The sequence below is a fragment of the Salmo salar genome, chromosome 11, assembly GCF_965601325.2.
Source record: "Salmo salar chromosome 11, fSalSal1, whole genome shotgun sequence".
Lineage (NCBI taxonomy): Eukaryota > Metazoa > Chordata > Actinopteri > Salmoniformes > Salmonidae > Salmo > Salmo salar.
Genome location: NC_138301.1, coordinates 21,656,670 through 21,674,586, shown reverse-complemented (window position 1 = coordinate 21,674,586; position 17,917 = coordinate 21,656,670). Strand labels below are relative to the sequence as shown.

Genomic DNA, 17,917 nt, shown 5'->3' with positions numbered 1-17,917 from the left:
ATTAACTTTGCAGAAGAAAAAGATCTTGAGTGTTTTAGATGTTAAGGATATTATGTTTCATGTGTTTTGCAACTTAAGAATTGACTTTGAATACTTAAAAGAAAGTCTGCTTTTTGGACTGAGGGTAGGCATATGTGCTTTTGCGTTGCGTTTCTCCAAATAGGCTAATAAACAAGCCTTGGCCACCTGTTCAGAATGAGTCCACAGCCATGTGCAAAAACTCTGCTTTTTTCCACAGAGAACAGTTTAATTTAAACTCACATACTTTCCATATGTGTAATGGTTGGCCTGAAGGCTTACTCTCCTTAAGAAAGACCTCATATACAGGTTTGAATGAGAAAAGCAGGCAAAACGGAGTGAAGTTCTTCTTTGGTCTGGAGAGTGTTTGTCAGTTGCACTCCTATGAGGCGGCTCCTGGGGAACGAGGGGATGTAGGTCTCAGTGCAGACCATCCTCCATCTGAACTATTTCATATCGGAGAGGAGAGGGATTTGAGCACATCTGTACTGGAAGTTTCAACAGAGGGAGACAGTTCTACACTAATCCCTAGGTGATGGGAAATAATTTAGGCCATATTTTTCCAGAATTTTCTGAATCATTCCTGGCGTATGTGGGTGGAGGGTTGGATTAAGATCCTCTTGGATTAAACTCTCTTTTCTAAGAAAATGGATGGAGGCATTCAGGGGATGTGATGGAGGAGAGGAGGATGCCGAGGACTGAAACATGCTCAGCATTTCCTTACCTCATCATTTACTGTCCAGACCTCAGCCTCAGTCCCAGCTCCTCACAGGAACCTGTCCCCCTACCACTGGCTGATTAGTAAACATTCTTGCTGAGGAGTAACATCTGTGAGACTAGTCCTTGCATTACTCACATGGTAATCGGGCCAACAAACCCACAAGAAAATTGTGAGGCATTTGATCCCTGGCCTATGGTAATAATCATATCCAATTTTCAAGTGGACAAGGTTTGGATGTGTTCTGTGTTTCGGCCGTACTACTTCTTCCCTAACTGTTCATTTATTGGAGTTGGTGCTCCTGTATCTGTACTGCCAAACCTAAAACCAGTGCCATTTTACAAGTTTACAGCCTTTCACAGCCTTCGCAGCATGCAAGCTTGGAGCCTGTGTCCCTTTTGCCTAGAATAATATTAGTATTTCTGGTTTGTTTCTCTCTGTAGAAGGAAGAAAATGTCCCAACGCACCATGTGTTTTCAGTCATGGCCATTTTGATATTGGTGTTGTGGTCCTTTGAACTCTCAGGATAGTATTTACTGGTCTGTGACTGAAAGTGCTTTTTAGTGGTTCTCCCATGGTGCAGTTCAGTTTGGTGTGCTCGTTACAGAGTGTTGAGGGACTATAGTGATAGTGTTGGTGGGCTGTGAGACTAAAAGAGGACTGGCTGTGTTTGCATGAACACAGAGCCTCCTCTGTGGTAGAGAGAAATAGGGTCCCCTCAGACTGCTGCTCAGACAGAGCTCAGCCACCTCAGCATGGCACAGCCACAGCCGTTTACTCAGGACAGGCCTTTTCACTCTTTCATCGCCTCTTTTTAACCAACTCAACAAATCTGAATGGTTGGAAGCGCGCGCCTGAGGCCACAGTCTCCACCCAAATAGAGGTCCTCAGCTGTATGGTAATCAGGCCCAGCCAGGAAAATGGCAGCGTTCTTCCCTCGCCAGCACCCCCGCGCCCCTCCTCCTCCTCCAGACAAAGACTTGTTTGGACACCTGTTGAGAGCGCTGCAGAGATTAGCGTAGTGAGGAGGAGGGGGAGGGTGTGGGGGCAGCGGGGTTAACGGAGGCCAAAAGTGACTTGGGATCACATTCCATAAGAAAAGGGGAAGATCCCCCCCCCCCCCCCCCCCGTTTTCTCCTCCCCTAGTTCCCAGAAGAGAACCAGATAGCTGAGTGGGGAACATGTGGTAAACCCCAGCGAGCACAGTGATGGTGATGCAGCATGATGGGAGGACCCTGTTTCACAACCAATATGGAGGGGAAAATAAGGAAATGGTCTGTCTTTGGAGTGGGTTTTGCCTTACATTGCTTCCAAATAGATCAGAGATAGATATATCTAGAAGAGGAAGAATAACCCTCAGAACATAATGACCGTGGCTAACCCAAGAGAGAAAAGCAATAGAAATGAAAACAGAAAGAAGAGAGAGAAGGGGATAGGTTTACCATCACATACTGCATTGATTATTAGAAAGAGACTATACAGCAATACAAATGTGTGTTTGTGTTTCCCTTTTCCTGAATATGAATTATGCATTTTGTTATGGTGAAGTACAGCACCAAAGCACCCCCCAGTGTCAGAACTGAGGGATTTGGGAACCATCGTTAGTTCTCAGAAACTGACTCCTTTACTGCAGCTCCACCTGTAGATCCTGCTTTTAATATGAGGAAATATGATTGTTTAGCTCACCAGAAAAGTCAGGCATTGTGTTCAATTTGTCATGAGAAGTGTTTAGAAAAACCTATTTTGAAATCCAAGCCAAACATGCATTTTTACAAGCGTTTTCAATGGACAGTTTTCCACCAAGGTTCTCATCATCGGCTTGTAGATTACAAAATCTCCCTCAAAGCTCTGAGCCAGGCTCTGGAAGGTTGTTATTTCATTTTTTGAACAGACAGCAACAGCATTCCGTTTGTGAAGGTCAGTCTAAAGTGAAGTTGAACAACAAAGTTCTCTTTCTATCTCTCTCTGCTTTTCAATTGTGAGATATCTGAGTCATAAAAGCATTCTCTCTCTGGTTGAATAGAAATCGTCCTTTCCTGAGTGTACCTGGCTCATTCATATCAGAACCCTTCCATACAGCTGAACGTGTACTGTTTCCCACTGACTCTGACTCACTCTCTCTCCTCTCTCTCTCTCTCCTCTCTCTCTCTCTCTCTCTCTCTCTCTCTCGCTCTCTCTTCCCCTTTCTCTCTTCCCCTCTCTCTCTCTCTCTCTCTCTCTTCCACTCTCTCTCTCTCTCGCTCTCTCTCCTCTCTCTCACTCTCTCTCTCTCGCTCTCTCGCTCTCTCTCTCTCGCTCTCTCTCTCTCTCGCTCTCTCTCTCGCTCTCTCTCCTCTCTCGCTCTCTCTCCTCTCTCTCTCTCTCTCTCTCTCTCTCTCTCTCTTCCACTCTCTCTCTCTCTCGCTCTCTCTCCTCTCTCTCACTCTCTCTCTCTCGCTCTCTCTCTCTCTCTCGCTCTCTCTCTCTCTCTCTCTCTCTCTCTCGCTCTCTCTCTCGCTCTCTCTCCTCTCTCTCTCTCTCTCTCGCTCTCTCTCCTCTCTCTCTCTCTTTCTCTCTTCCCCTCTCTCTCTCTCTTTCTCTCTCTCTCTCTCCTCTCTCTCTCTCTCTTTCTCTCTTCCCCTCTCTCTCTCTCTCTCTCTCTCTCTCTCTCTCTCTCTCTCTCTCTCTCTCTCTCTGTGTCCTGACAGGGTGGTTCTCACCGGGATGAGGCTGGCAGTTTAATCAACAGTCACGGAGGGCCGGCCAGCGTGGGCTCCATGTCCAACATGTCCAGCATGTCCACCGCTGAACTCAACCACCAAGTGGAAACCTTCAGAGGTATGACATGACACACTCCCAGCTTAACCCATGAACATCCTATCTCTGCACTACACACCTAAAATAACTACATGTGAAATGTCTGTTGGCTGTAAATGATCGGAGATTCCATTTGAACTGACTCTCTACCTTTATGTCTGCGTGTTGCAGGTCTGGCTGCAGGTCTGGCTGGTCAGGTGGCTGCAGCCCTGGAGCTGAAGGTAGAGAACCAGGACAGAGACGACATGCATGATGGCCACTCCTCCGACGACCTTGGCTCCGGAGACGAAAGCGACAAGAGGGACATCAAGACTCCCAGAGGAGGCACTCGGACAAGGTAAATAAACATAACAACCACAAACATGAATCTTTATGACCTGCTGTCTAAAACATTCAGTGCCCTTAGAATGCCCCTAAACCTCCCTGGAGTCCAATCATGTGAATAGCCAGAAGCAATCAGCCTCAGTCTTACTGTTGCGCCTCTGGGCCTCTCTCCCTCTGCAGCAGCATCAATGAGGATGATGACAACCTGAACCCAGAGCAGAAGGCTGAGCGGGAGCGCGAGAGGAGGATGGCCAACAATGCCCGCGAACGCCTGAGGGTGCGAGACATCAACGAGGCTTTCAAGGAGCTGGGCCGCATGGTTCAGCTGCACCTGAAGAGCGAGAAGCCCCAGACCAAGCTGCTCATCCTGCACCAGGCCGTGGCAGTCATACTGAGCCTGGAGCAACAAGTCAGAGGTCAGCATTCCTACACTCTCACATATAACATACAAGAGTTATAACACTGCTTATGAAGACTTAATAAAGAGTAATAACACAAGTTAATCTGTTTCTATACACGCAGAGCGGAATCTGAACCCCAAAGCAGCCTGCCTTAAGAGGAGGGAGGAGGAGAAGGTGTCTGGCCATGGGATCTCTGGGGACCAGCAGGCCCACCATGGGGTCCACCCCGGCCTCACCGACACATCCAACCCCATGGGCCGACTCTGAGGAGCACACAGGTACAGTACAGTGGTACATCTCCATGGAGCACCATCCACACACTCTCACTCTGTCAGTAGTAGCTGTGATGAGATACTATATTACTTACTTTGTGAAACATCAGATTTTGTGACTGAGTTATTCCTGTTTTTGCCCCTTCAGATCAACATGATCCAGATCAGTTCTGTAAGATAGAGATGGTGCCCTTGCTTCCCAATGGCAGACAGGACTCACAGTTTGTGACATAAATTGGAGGCGACAGACCACTTGAAGCTAAACCCCAGACTAACGCAATCCTTAGCTTGAAGAAAAGCCCAGTGTCCAGGTCCCTGTGATGACATCCAACACATTTCTGCCCACGAGAAAACTTCAGCACATATCACTGTCTGCAAGCAGCGTGTCGCATCTGAACAATCAGAGACTGTCGCGATCTCCTCCACCCTCCCATGTGGAAGTTTGCCTTGTGCCTAAACTGAATTGACGAATGCATTGTAATAGCAATTATGTTGTTTTTTTTGTATGATTTTTTTCTATTTATTATGTTACTGAGCTGTAAAGTCTATGTCTAAAGGGAAAGTTATGAATATGCTTTAAGAAGCCTGTGGCTTTTCAGTTGATCTACAGTTTGCCAGTGTCACTAGTATGGCCCAGCCCTTCTCCCTAGCCAGTCTCGGGCTAGCCTGAGCTAAGATTAAGATACTCCGGCTCCTGAGAAAGATACAAATTAATATATTTGGCAATTTAAAGTGATCTTTAGGGCCCAACTAAAAATCAATTGGCGGTATTGAGTACTAAAAGACTTAAGCATCCCATTTAAATAAATAACATATATTATTTATATTTATATTTTATTCATGCCGCAATGAACAGCATGTTTAAACCAAAACGCCCTGCTCATGTGTCCGTTTGGTATAGCTCAGTCTTCATGTTACTGACATAATTAGAGGAAGAGGACTAGACATGAGTGGTGGGTATGAGCCCAGCTAAATAGTTTTCCATACATACACTAGGCTGAACACTATACACTCTGTGTCACAGCAAACTCTAGTTTTCCTGAAAGGTCAACTACAGACTTATAAGGTGTTTATTCTCAGTAGTGAGCAGTTCAAATACAGAAAGCAAACCATTTACAAACCTTAGCATTCCCTGCATATTTCTTAGTGTCTTAACTAAAGGGAAAGGGACTTCACTGCCTTTTCATTCCTTTGCCATATAGTGTTAAATGTAAACAATGACATATTTCTGATATTGCAGTTTGTTTTCTATATTACAGTATGGTCTCTGGTTAGTTGAACAGCCATGGTCATGCTCTTTGTAATCGCCTAGCGCTGTTTTATCAAAGATTGCTTAGTGAAACAGTTGAAACGACGACCACAATATCACCTGGCCTGAATGAACTTTTCATGTCATTTTTTTTCTGTTAAAAATAACTAAAGAAAAAAAGTTTAAAAAAACATTATTCAAAGTAATCAAAAGTTATATGTTTATTTGTAATTGTATAGAAATCATTTCTCTAGGCTTCATAGTAAAGCATATGATGTCAAGCGTGAAATAGCAGAGAGGAGTTCTAAGTTATTTAGAATGGCTTTGTTTTGATCCAAGCAGTGAAGTTACTGGTGAAGGAAAGGGAAGGGGGAGCTTTAAGAGTTCACATGCTGTTAAACATCAGAAACAGTTGGTCCTTCAGATAGGTATAGTACAATGATGAACAAACACAGTTTTGAGCAGATTTTTTTTAATGTTTCAGGATGAAGAACAATGGTCACCACTTACATTTTTTATCTGTGTGCATGCTTTACTTTCTTTAAAAAAAAGTATTTTGGTCTTAACTCCTGGTTTTTATTCCATTTGTTTCCTTGTATACTGTCTTCCATTATTATCCACCTTTAAAACAAGGCTGCCACATCCAGAGACAAGTAGCCTATTCTGTGAAAAATAAAGTAATAGAACGAAGGATGCCATTGAAAACCACCCCAAGGAGTTTATAAAAAAATATTTTTGATTTTACAATCATTTTCTTTTTGTGATAAACTTGGAAACGTATTGTCGTGTTTTCTCTGACTGCATGTGGCCTTGTTCATCATTTCAGTATTCATGAGCTTGTATTCATGTTGCTGGCAGACTCTGATTGAGGTTATAATGTATGTCACTGCCTGCTCTCTCATTTCCTCCGTCATTTTCTAATGTTCTGCTGTCTGTCTCTTTGCTCCTATGTTAGACTTTTCTCTATTCCCAGATGATTTTCCTCGTATAATATATGAAAAAAGAACAAAAATAAGATTAAAAAAACATTTGGCTTATTTTTCACTGTAGTTAGTCTTTTATACAATAATATTGTAAGAACATTTCTTGAATTCTAAATATTACTCTTTCTAGATTTTTTTAATCGAAAGTTTTGAGTAAAAAGTTTCTTACTTTATTTTACTATATTAGATAGTAAAATGCACGGTTATTTACCATAACCTGTCCATTATTATCTGAAACGTACAAATAGCATCCGAAAACATAGTAGGATTGTAGCTCGCAGTCTAGTACATTGAGGTATTGTACAAGCTCAAATTTCATGAAGGCGTGCGTTCCATCTTGATCTTCAGTCTCTATTGTTGGTGGATAAAAGATGTGTACTTGTGTTCAAAAATTCTAGGTATTGTTGATGCACATCAAAAACCAGCAGCAAGAAATTGAACTATCCGTCTCTGTAACAGAAAACACAACATGTAAATAACATTTATGTAGCAATAAATGTGCCATCTTTTTTAACACAATTGTATGTGGATTTATTTCCTTCTTTGGACGTCATCTTTATTTTCTGTTTCTCCACCTTTCATTTTTCATTTATTTCCATTCAATTTAGAATTTTGTGATTGTTTAATGAAATGACTTGCTGGTGGTGCGTTTGGTTGAGCTCAATACAAGTACAGTACCATGATGTGTTCACTCAAGTGAGCTACTGACGCAACAACCCTTCCCTGGTTCTCCCCCCAGAAGACTTTTCTACAGTGGATCTTGGCCAAATGAGGAACTCTGTGCAAGAGTGTGTTTTATAGTATGTTACTAATTTTTAAAACAATATCAGTGGACCGTTGTAGTCTGTATGGAATATATGTTTCTATTTTTAATAAAGTGTGATAGCAGCATACATTTAGTCTCATTTTTCAAAAGGCTGTTTTCTTTTTGAATTTCCTTTTATGCTCACTTACAGAATAACTTTGAGAGGGTATTACCTTTGTATTAAGTATTAAGGCATCACAAAAGACAGCACATTTTGTTACATTCAGCTGCTGTGTGCGTTGTTTACAAGTATGAAATAAAATAAAATGCCACACTTGTCATTCACAAATAAGAACTTAAAAGGTGCCCATTGCATTTAAACAGAATGTCAACAGGCATGCAGGTCAGTGGTAGACATGCAAACATGATGATATTTGCATGGACATTTGCAGAAGCATAGTGTTGGCTGTCCACTCCTAACTAGGAAGTCATCTGCACATATTTGTGCTGTGACATCAGTCAGCCCTCCTTGTCCAATTATAAGACAGATTTAAATCCCAGAAGTTGTCTCAGTGACCCACCACATCTGCTGAGCATTATCCTTTTGTATGTGTGAGTGTGAGACAATTCCTCACGGTATCCTGACAGGCCAGATCCAAGTTCAGAGCACTGACAGAGGTGACAGACAAGAGAAGATGCTGACTGCTGTAAAGTCTGTGGCTAGTTTAAGTTATGCACTGTGAATTATGACTGTCATCTTTTAAAACACAGCATTTAATCTGGAATCAAAAGTTACGTATATCCCCACTTCCCCTGTAGTGTGTGTGTGTGTGTGTGTGTGTGTGTGTGTGTGTGTGTGTGTGTGTGTGTGTGTGTGTGTGTGTGTGTGTGTGTGTGTGTGTGTGTGTGTGTGTGCTCGTGATTGTGTGTGTCTGCCTGTGTGCGTGGGTGTATTTATTCCTTCCTGCTTTTATCATGTCCGGGGGTGTTTATTTGTGGTCAGCTAGAGTCCTGGGTATGTTTTATATAAGAGTGGGACCACCTTGTTTGAAGGCTGACTTCCTGTGGGTCTGGCTGCCTGTGAGTGAGCCATGGTGGGCCTGCTGACAGATGAGTCTTGGCTCATGTCTCTGGAGCCAAACCAGAGGGCCTACTGCCACGCAGTGGATTCCAAGCCTATCTCTGTCTGTAGGTCTGTCTGTATTTCTGTCGGTCTGTCTGTTTGTTGATTGTTCCTTCCCACAGAATGATCTGTCATCACTCCTCTTTTATTATTAAGTATCTCTAGCTCAGTACATTTTCTTTTCTAAAACCAGATTGCTTTCGCAATGGACAATTTCCCCTCTTCCGTAAAAAAACATGTTACATAAAAACATCAGCCACACCATCACAAGAGTCAAACTTGACCGCGACCTGACTGTATAGCCACTGTGTTCCATCGCCATTCTAGAACGCCTCCAGTTTCCGTCAGCCAGGGTCAGACAGCGCACTCTACTGAGCATGCTTGGAGGTCCCAGCTGCAGCACCTCGGAGGAGAACAGAGCCCCTATTGTGCAGCACTGTAACACAACATAGCGCCAGAGAGTTGAGATTAAAGACACATTTACAGCCCACACTCTCAGTCCTCTCACAGAGACAGAAATGAAAACACAGTGGGCAACCACAAAGGGAGGGGGCAGCTAAGGAACAAATAAAATGTGGCTGATGCCCTTTGCTATCCTCTAAACAAATGAACTGTGATTTTAACGTTTATTAAAGTCCTTGTGTGAACCATTGAAATGCCTACTCTGTGCTACAACAAGGACTGAGGGCAATTGTTGGGGGTTTTTCTCTCTCAAGGTTCAGAGCAACTAAAGAATGATAATTATATATTTTTTTTATCATCATGCTTGGGAACTAGGTGTAAAGAATGATGGGAAGTATTGTAATAGAAATATTCAAATATCTGTTATTATACTGTAATAACTCTGTAATGTGTTCTTTTATAGCACTGTAATGTTCACAAAAATCACAAAGTCAACACTGCTAATTTGGGAGGTTTCTTGTAGGTCGGACTTCATACTGTATAAAAGTGCTGTATAACAGTGTATAACAGCACCCTATACCCAGAGTAATCACTAGGCAAATTGCATAGAGGTAAGTGATTATCCACTAGATGACGCTATTGGTCTTAAAAATAGATGAGAAAATTGGGAGTGGTCCACACAGTACAGTGAATCCATATGCTTCAGTAAACATACATTATCTGCGTACAAATAATAATTTAAAAAAAAACAACAACCAAAAAAACAAGTTCAACTATTAATTACAGACTTTTCAGTTATATTTTCTTTGGTAGCTTTATTATAACCACAAATCCCTAGTTGGGCTAATGGAAAATCCATTAACTGGGCCTAAAGGATTTTGTAAAATATTTTCTCTTATGATTAATGATGATTATATAGAACGTGATGGGCCCTGCCATATGAGGTGTTCCGTACAGTATACATTTTCATTTTAATTCACAAATTGCAATCAACATCAATATGGGCTATTCATACTCATATCAGCATGATGGACTTTAGCAGGGCCTAACGATTTTTGTTATTTTATTTAACCTTTATTTAACTAGGCAAGTCAGTTAAGAACAAATTGTCATTTACAATGACGGCCTACTAAACTGTTGCAAATGTGGCTCACAACAGAGTGTCTTCGAAACTGAGAAAGGGATACTTTGTCAAACAGGTTGATTGACAAAAATTGGGTGTTCAGGTTGACACTGTCAATCTGTTCCTAGGTCAGTGTTTTGAGGTTTAGTGTTTGTCAGTAGCGCTTGAGATGGGCGGGTTTACAGAGTTCTTAGCAGGGGGCGGAGATTGCAGAGCTTCAGGCGTCTCTAAACTGAACTGTCTCAGTAAACATGACCTGCAACAAATAGATTTTGAACAATTCCGTGGAGCATGCCACTTAAACTTTTGGCCATTATTGAACAACTAATACGCGATTATTGTTCGTAAAGCGCAGCTGGTAAGTGACACGTTTCTCTTCTTGCACTTTTTGTTACAGTAGTCATTGAATGCGTCATAGCGTGGGAACTTTAGGTTACTGACTGGGCAGTGGCCGCTTTAAACACATATGCAGATAAATTGTTACTTGTCTAAAATAATAATCATAGAGAAAACTACATACAAAATCGTGTTATTTCATGTTAATGTAAATAAGAAGTTAAACCACCTGTTGTACCCTAAACTAAAGCATCAGTATAAACTTTTGAAAACTTTGCTCATCTTGCACTGTTCCAATGAAATTATCAGTGCAAAACTATTTTTTACACAATAATTCTATAAAGTCAATAGATATTAAAGAGGAATATGTTTGTATACACTTTATACATTGAATAAATTACTTTCAGTATGTATTTAGAATTTGAAGAATTGTTGTAAACTAAACGAATCTATTCAGCATTCAAAAATGATTTTTAATCAAACATGTTACACATTTTTTTATATCATATACCACATTCTGGAATATGAATAGATCAATTCATGCATTCAGTATGCAAAAATTATTAAAGTCATGCATGGCTATATTTACCCAAGAGCAAATTCCTTGGAATAAAATGTCCGCCTCTTTTCTCCTAGTTTTCCATTACTTTCTGTTATTTACTTGGTATGAATGCATGGGATATACATGTCATAACATGCTATAAGTAACTGATATTCTTCCATAAATAATCTGTTTTAGGGATTTTGAATTAGGAATTGCATCATTTTTCTAAGGCTTAATAGCTCTCCCTGGAATATGAATAAACTCAATCTGTCATGAGTACACTAATAATATCAAATCTGCCATGAATGTAACTCTTTTGTATTCAGTTTTTAATCTGGAATCACGGCAGTGTCCTAATGTGCTCTCCTATAGTTGTCTTTTACAGGCCTGAATGGTGTATTGTGATAACAACACACCCCCAGGATGTAGAGAATCAGTCAGTGCACTGCACATGTAGATTATTCTCCATTTTTTCTGTTCTCAATCTTTCCCTGGAAAGATCAAAGGCAGGGCCTTGACATCCATACCACTCTCAGCACTGACCTTTGGTCTGAGGTGTAGGGGCACCGTGGCGAGGGAATTGGTCTAGTTATGGATCGCAGGGGAGCAGGGGGGAGAAGTTGGCTCAGCAAGTGTTTCCTCCCTTGCAGAGAGTAACACAATGAGAGGAAAAGAGCTGCACTCACACCTCACAGCCCTTGTGTTGTTGGATACATGTGATACTTGGAGTGAAAGAGGCTATTGTGTCGTCTTCTGCTGTTTTCTGTTCTTCGCAGTGCCTTTCCTTTTGGATAAGGGGCTAACTTAGCCTCATTGTTCTTCCTTCCTTTCAATGGCTGGAAAGTATGAGGTCCTGTCCTCTGAGTATTAATAGAATCAAGAAGAGCCTGCTGCGTCGCTTCTATTCTCCCTGTCACACCTGATATTAACATGCTGGTTCAGTTCTGTAGAGCAGGCAATACTCGTTTTCAGTTTGAAAGAGTGATTTATTGAGATTTCCTCAAAGGCCTTGCGGGCATGTCTGTGCATTTCATTACAAAGTGACATTATCTGCTATCACCTTTGTTTCCTTATCATAGCCCTCCCATCCCTATCACCATTTGTCCTGCTATTGTAACACCAGGCCATTCATGACATTCATCTATGTATTTGTTTGTTTGGGGGTGGAATAGGATATTATCAGCTGAGCCTACAGGTCTCTGATAAGAGCCCATTGTCTATACAAACACATGGTGCCCACTGATGTCTGTGATGCTGTGTGTCTCTGCTGGCCTTCCTGTTAGCTGATACAGACCTGTTTCTTAGGGTCAAATGGCCCTATGCTCTGTCCTCAGCTTCAGACTGCACACTACTTGTAATCTGGCAGATAGTTCACAAATATGATATTTCTTTACTCAGAAGACACTCAGATACTTGAGTCAAAGAACTTGATCTCTACTTTATATGTGTGTTATAATGTGAATACCTAATAGTATCAAGGTGGTCTAAATATTCAGTTACTTGTGTATATTTTTTTTGCAAGTATAGTAGAAAACAGTTGAACCTATCAACACAGGTTCCTGCCGTCAGTGGTGTAGTGCCTCTCTTAATGCTGTGGTGTTAAGTGGGGTTGATGACAATGGCCCTGCTGTAGGTCTGTTACCTTGCTCTTCCCATGGTACATTGTTACACCCACCAGGGCCCTCTACAGGGACTGCAAATCACAGTGTATTTTATAAGGATTGGCAGAGGTTGGTTCAATAGATTCACAGATAGACAGATAGACAGACAGACACACACACACACACACATTCACTAGCAAAGACATTCAAGAAGGTTACTGTATAGGCTACGGCTATGCATAGTCATGGGATTTCCAGGTGTAGTGTGACATATCGTTGGAGTCTGTCACTAAGCTGTAATACCAGTTTTTATTGTCACTCCATTAGACCTGATTACACCTTTGTGTGCAGTAAATATTCATTCACACCATGTATATAATTATTCACTTATGCCTGTTAGTAACAGCCAATTACAGCGCATTAAGGTGCCAGTTAGTAGCCTGCTTGTTATGGTTTCGTATACAGTACCTGGTCATATTTTCCCTTCAAAAGAGTGTAGGAATTGTTGACTCACTGTTTTTCAAGTTCAGTGTGTTGATAAAGACTGGCCTCTCTTATGTTATTTTAGGGCAGTGAAGTGCCTCACTCCTTCATTTGGCAGGAAAAGGGAGTACCAAGTCAGTTGCACAACTGAATGCATTGCAACCCAACCCCTCTGAATCAGAGAGGTGCAGGGGGCTGCCTTAATCGGCGTCATCGGCGCCCGGGGAGCAGTTGTTGTTGGGGGTTAACTGCCTTGCTCAAGGGCAGAATGGCAGATTTTTCCACCTTGCCAGCTCAGGATTCAAACCATCAACCTTTCGGTTACTGGCCCAATGCTCTTAACTGCTAGGCAACCTGTGGTGGAGCTGATCAGTTAGGGTGCTCTCTGTGGAACCACTCTCTAAACACAGAGACCATTAAGTACAGAAAAAAGGAAAGTTAGACCAGATTACATAATCAAATATTGTGAGGCTTTAAACTCTCATTAGCAGGCCATGGAGCAGTGAAACATTTGCTGATTATGTCCTTTTTTTTGCAGAGGTGGGCCTGATCCAGGGAGAGGGATTTGTTCTCTTGCTGCATTCCTGATGGAGTCGTACAGAGTCAGCCAGCCGGCCCGCTCTTCCAGGCCTCACAATGGAGCTGGCTCCTATGGCCTCAGCATTAGGGTCCAGGGGATTGATGGACACCCGTACGTGGTGCTGAACAACCAGGACCGTGGGTCCAACTCCTGTACAGATCCTAATAGTAACGGCTACAATGACACACAGGGCTCCTTTATTGACAACTACCATGAGTATGACTTCAAAGGAAGCAGGGAGGCTGTTTCTGACAGCCCCTTTGTTGAGTACAGGTCCCAAAAACAGATGCAGTTTGGGGGCTCTCACAATGGAGTCACAGAGCAGGGGAAGAAGCCAGCGTCCACCCTGCTGAACTTCCAGAGGCACCCAGAGATCCTCAAGCCTTATGACCCAGAGAACAACACCTTGAACCTGGACGGTAACCACAGCCTGCCTCCCCGGCCGATGTCCCTGGCAGAGACTGGGAGCACCTACCAGGGCTCTTCTCCCAGATCCACCTCCCCAGTAGTCACCCATGCCAGGTCATCCAGCCTGGATCATAGGAGTAGTCCTGCCCTGCAGGAGAGAACACAGCCTCAGCCCAAGCCCCAGCCCCAGCCAGCCCCCTCTAAGCCCCAAACCAAACTAGTCCAGTCTCAATCCAAGCCTCAAGCCCAGCTGGCTCAGCCACAGTCTAAGCCTCAGACCCAGGTGGCCCAGCCCCAGTCCAAACCCAAGTCTCAGCACCTGTCCAAACCCCAACCCCAGTCTCTGCCGCAATCCAAACCCCAGTCTCCACCCCAGTCTCAGTCTCCACCCCAGTCCCAGCTGCCCCAACGCGTCCCCATACCCCAGCCCTATGCTGTGTCCAGCCCCCTCAGTGAGCAGACCAAGGCTTCCTGCCGGACCGCCAGCTCCATTAGCAGTGCCAACTCTAGCCTGGAGCGCAGCCACCATGAGCCAGACGTCCTCCCCCTGCGCAGAGTTGACTCCAGCGGCCCCGTGCTGCAGTCCTCGTCCCGCTCCCGCCACTCCTCTACCTCCTCTACCGACCAGCTGGAGGCGCTGTACGCCGATACCATCAACCGCCACCAGAACCGACGCTACATTCCCTTCCAACCCGGCACGGGCCGAGACATCGACACAGGCTCCATCCCCGGCGTGGACGAGCTCATCGACAAGTTTGACGGTAAGGATGGTGGTCACCAGCGACGGGGCAGGGCGGGCCGCAGGAACAGGATCAATCCAGAGGACAGGAAGCGCTCTAGGAGTGTGGACAGCGCCCTTCCCTTTAGCCTCCGGGGAGAGTCGGAATACATGGATGAGTTTAGCAAGAACCAGGGGAGGTCCACGGAGCACGTCCTCCGCCCCTCACAGCTGTATCTGCAGAAGTTGTCTGGAAGTAAAGACTCCTGGGTGACAGCGGTAGAGGGGAAGCCAAGTGCCAAATCTTCGGCCTGTGGTAGCATTGCTCCAGGCTCCCCTCAGAGCATGACCTCTAAAGCAGCAGGCTCCATCCAGGGGTATAAGGTGGTGCTAAATCGCTCCTCTACGTTACCCCTGGACAGTACAAATGCTGAGGATGGTCAATCTTCACCAAGCACAAAGATTTTAACAAGTGTGGCTAAAACCTCGCTATCCAAGCCTTCCTCTAACTCGGGCAAGAAGCCTAGTGCAGAGTTGGATGTGCAGGTAAACAATACATTATTTATGATTACAGTTAGGTTAGTTGTTTAACAAATCATTCTCTATTACTACGTAACTGCATGTGAAATTATCTGTCAGAACTCTGATGGCTCTCTGCTTATTTCCTCTTGCATCCAGGTGACACCTGATCTTTTGAAAGGTCAGCAGGAGCTTTCACAACAAACACATGAAGAGACGGCAAAACAGATTTTGTTTAATTACCTCAAGGATGGGTGAGTTTTTACCTCACTGATGTAATGTTCCTGGTTCGCTTTTTATTGCACAACAATTTCCAGTTTTACAGCAATGTCCATTAAATCTAAAGGGTATTAATGGTAGATTTTTTGTACGAATTGGTAATATATTAATACACTAGTAGGCAACATGATGATGCCATGAGTATCACTTTCACTATGCAGCGGGCAGTAAACTGCACAGTCTAAACATAACATGTGCCAAGTTACACTCTTAAAGCTCCAATATGTAACTTTTTGGGCTACCCCACCAAATTCACATAGAAATTCACATAGAAATATGTGTTATAGTGCTGTCATTCTCATCAAAAGCAAGTCTAAGCAGCGGTAGATCTGTTCTATGTGTGCTATTTCTATGCTTCCCATTCTTAAGTTTTGTTTTTGCCTTTTTTACTTTCGGTTTTGTACACCAGCTTCAAACAGCTGAAAATACAATATTTTTGGTTATGAAAAAAATATTTCACAGGGGTTTAGATGGTACAATGATTCTATATAGTATACTGTCTTCTTTTGCCACATAAATTGAAATTAAGGAAACTATTAAACATTTTGCAAACAGGAAATAGAGGAACAATTTCTACATAGTGCATCTTTAAGTAATGCACCATTTGAAAAAAAAGCCCCATGGGAGCACTTAAACGTTTTTTTATCTGAGTCTGACTGTTTGTGATAAAAGTAAAGGAATTTATACTCCCATTCAGTCTCCACCTCCATTTCTTAGCTGTGGTCGATGCAGCTGCTTAGTGGTGTTCGTTCCTCTTCCCATTTCTCTTTCTCCCTGTCACTCTCTCCCTCTCTACTGAGGAATGTAGGGTATCAACCCTGCTCTGCTTATCACCTGATTCTTGATGTTCTCCTTTCACCCCACACTGTAAATCCTATCACTTACAGTAGGGGGAAATGGAGGAGTTATCAGTGGGAAGCATCTCACATAGATACTCTATCAGATTAGTATCTCTATGGTGTACTTCATGGTTTAAGATAGATGAACTGGTAAGGGTGATACATGATGGTTTATATTATTAAATAGTAATATGAGGTGCTACACAGTTTCGTTGTTGTTCAGTACCAAGGTACACCAGCTAAAGTTTGGTTTCACTCTCTGAAACTTTTATAGCTAGACTAGGTTAAAAGGCTTTAGGGGGGGGGTTACAAAGCTTAAACCAAGTATGTTCGTCAAGAAGCCAAGTCTGAAAGTCCTGTGCATATATCCAATAGGATAACATTTCAATCACAGCACCAGTAAAGTTGGATCTTAGAGTTGCTATCCAATCCCAGGTCAAGTTCTGTGTCTCTCACAGAGCATTGTGTCATGGTTGGACTGTACATTTGTGTCCATGGTTTTAGAAGTTTTGCATTTTAAATCCTAAACTTCTAAAGTGCCTCAGTTCCTCAGTGTCTACATTCCATGTGTGCTCCAGGCTTTTTTCGATGCCCAGTGAGTTCAGGAAACTGCTTTGGGTGTGTCAGGTCACAGGTCAAGGGTCAGAAGTCAATGGAAAGGAACACAGATGGAAGTGGTGTTCTGACACTGAGTCATCAAAGAAAGAACAAACATTCACCAGCTGAAGTTATAAAACATGAAGGAGGGGGGCTAGAACTCCACTGTCAGGTAGTGGAATGGAATGGAACCTTAGAACCTTTCCCCGGGTTGTGGCCGATATAGGAAGAGAGAGGGTGCACCCTGCATACAGCCAGGTTCTATAGGAGGGCCAGGGATTCCCCTGCATGTGCCCCCTAATGGATGGGCATAATGAGGTTGACCGGGTCGCGAGGTGACACATCAAAGCAGTTGGTCCCCGGCAGAGCAGGAACCAGAACAGTCTGGGATTAGACCCTGATCTGATCCACCTACCACACACAGAGACCCCTCTTTACCCTCAGATCAGCCGAGTGTGGGAGTGCACCTGTGTTCTGACTGTGCGTGTGCGTGTGTGTGTGTCCCCGCAGGAGCACTGATAACGAGGACACCACCAAGAGGAAGGTCAACCTGGTGTTTGAGAAGATCCAGACATTAAAGTCGCGGGCAGCGGGGAGCGACAACAAAGTGAGGCATTGTTGTGGAGTTGTTGTAATTTAACTCAACAAACAGCTAAATCTATGAGCCTCTTATCTTAGCCTTAGGCCAGAAGCTTTCACTTGGTGAGCAGCATACAACGCACCAGGCTGTGTTTACCTACCATTGACAACAGCCACTGTAGTTACCACCTCCATCAGTGGAGGCTGGTGGGAGGAGCTATAGGAGGACGCGCTCATTGTAATGTCTGGAATGGAATAAATGGAACGGTATCAAACACAT

The 17,917-nt window shown here is 43.4% G+C and overlaps 2 protein-coding genes across 8 annotated transcripts in view; both read left to right on the top strand.

The window, feature by feature from the left end:
- The window catches only part of LOC106562197 (transcription factor 12), a 95,011-nt gene extending 87,357 nt beyond the window's left edge, over nucleotides 1-7,654 (top strand). For all 7 annotated transcript variants that reach the window (XM_045689164.2, XM_045689166.2, XM_045689163.2 and 4 more), the window contains 5 exons: nucleotides 3,424-3,553; nucleotides 3,704-3,869; nucleotides 4,037-4,272; nucleotides 4,379-4,535; nucleotides 4,678-7,654. In XM_045689164.2, coding sequence (XP_045545120.1) covers nucleotides 3,424-3,553; nucleotides 3,704-3,869; nucleotides 4,037-4,272; nucleotides 4,379-4,524 — 678 coding nt within the window. In that variant the 3' untranslated portion in view covers nucleotides 4,525-4,535; nucleotides 4,678-7,654. The remainder of the gene's footprint in view (nucleotides 1-3,423; nucleotides 3,554-3,703; nucleotides 3,870-4,036; nucleotides 4,273-4,378; nucleotides 4,536-4,677) is intronic.
- A 2,698-nt stretch (nucleotides 7,655-10,352) lies between these two features.
- The window catches only part of LOC106562198 (cingulin-like 1), a 41,049-nt gene continuing 33,484 nt past the window's right edge, over nucleotides 10,353-17,917 (top strand). The window contains exons 1-4 of the mRNA XM_014126896.3: nucleotides 10,353-10,512; nucleotides 13,657-15,370; nucleotides 15,503-15,597; nucleotides 17,569-17,665. Coding sequence (XP_013982371.1) covers nucleotides 13,706-15,370; nucleotides 15,503-15,597; nucleotides 17,569-17,665 — 1,857 coding nt within the window. The 5' untranslated portion in view covers nucleotides 10,353-10,512; nucleotides 13,657-13,705. The remainder of the gene's footprint in view (nucleotides 10,513-13,656; nucleotides 15,371-15,502; nucleotides 15,598-17,568; nucleotides 17,666-17,917) is intronic.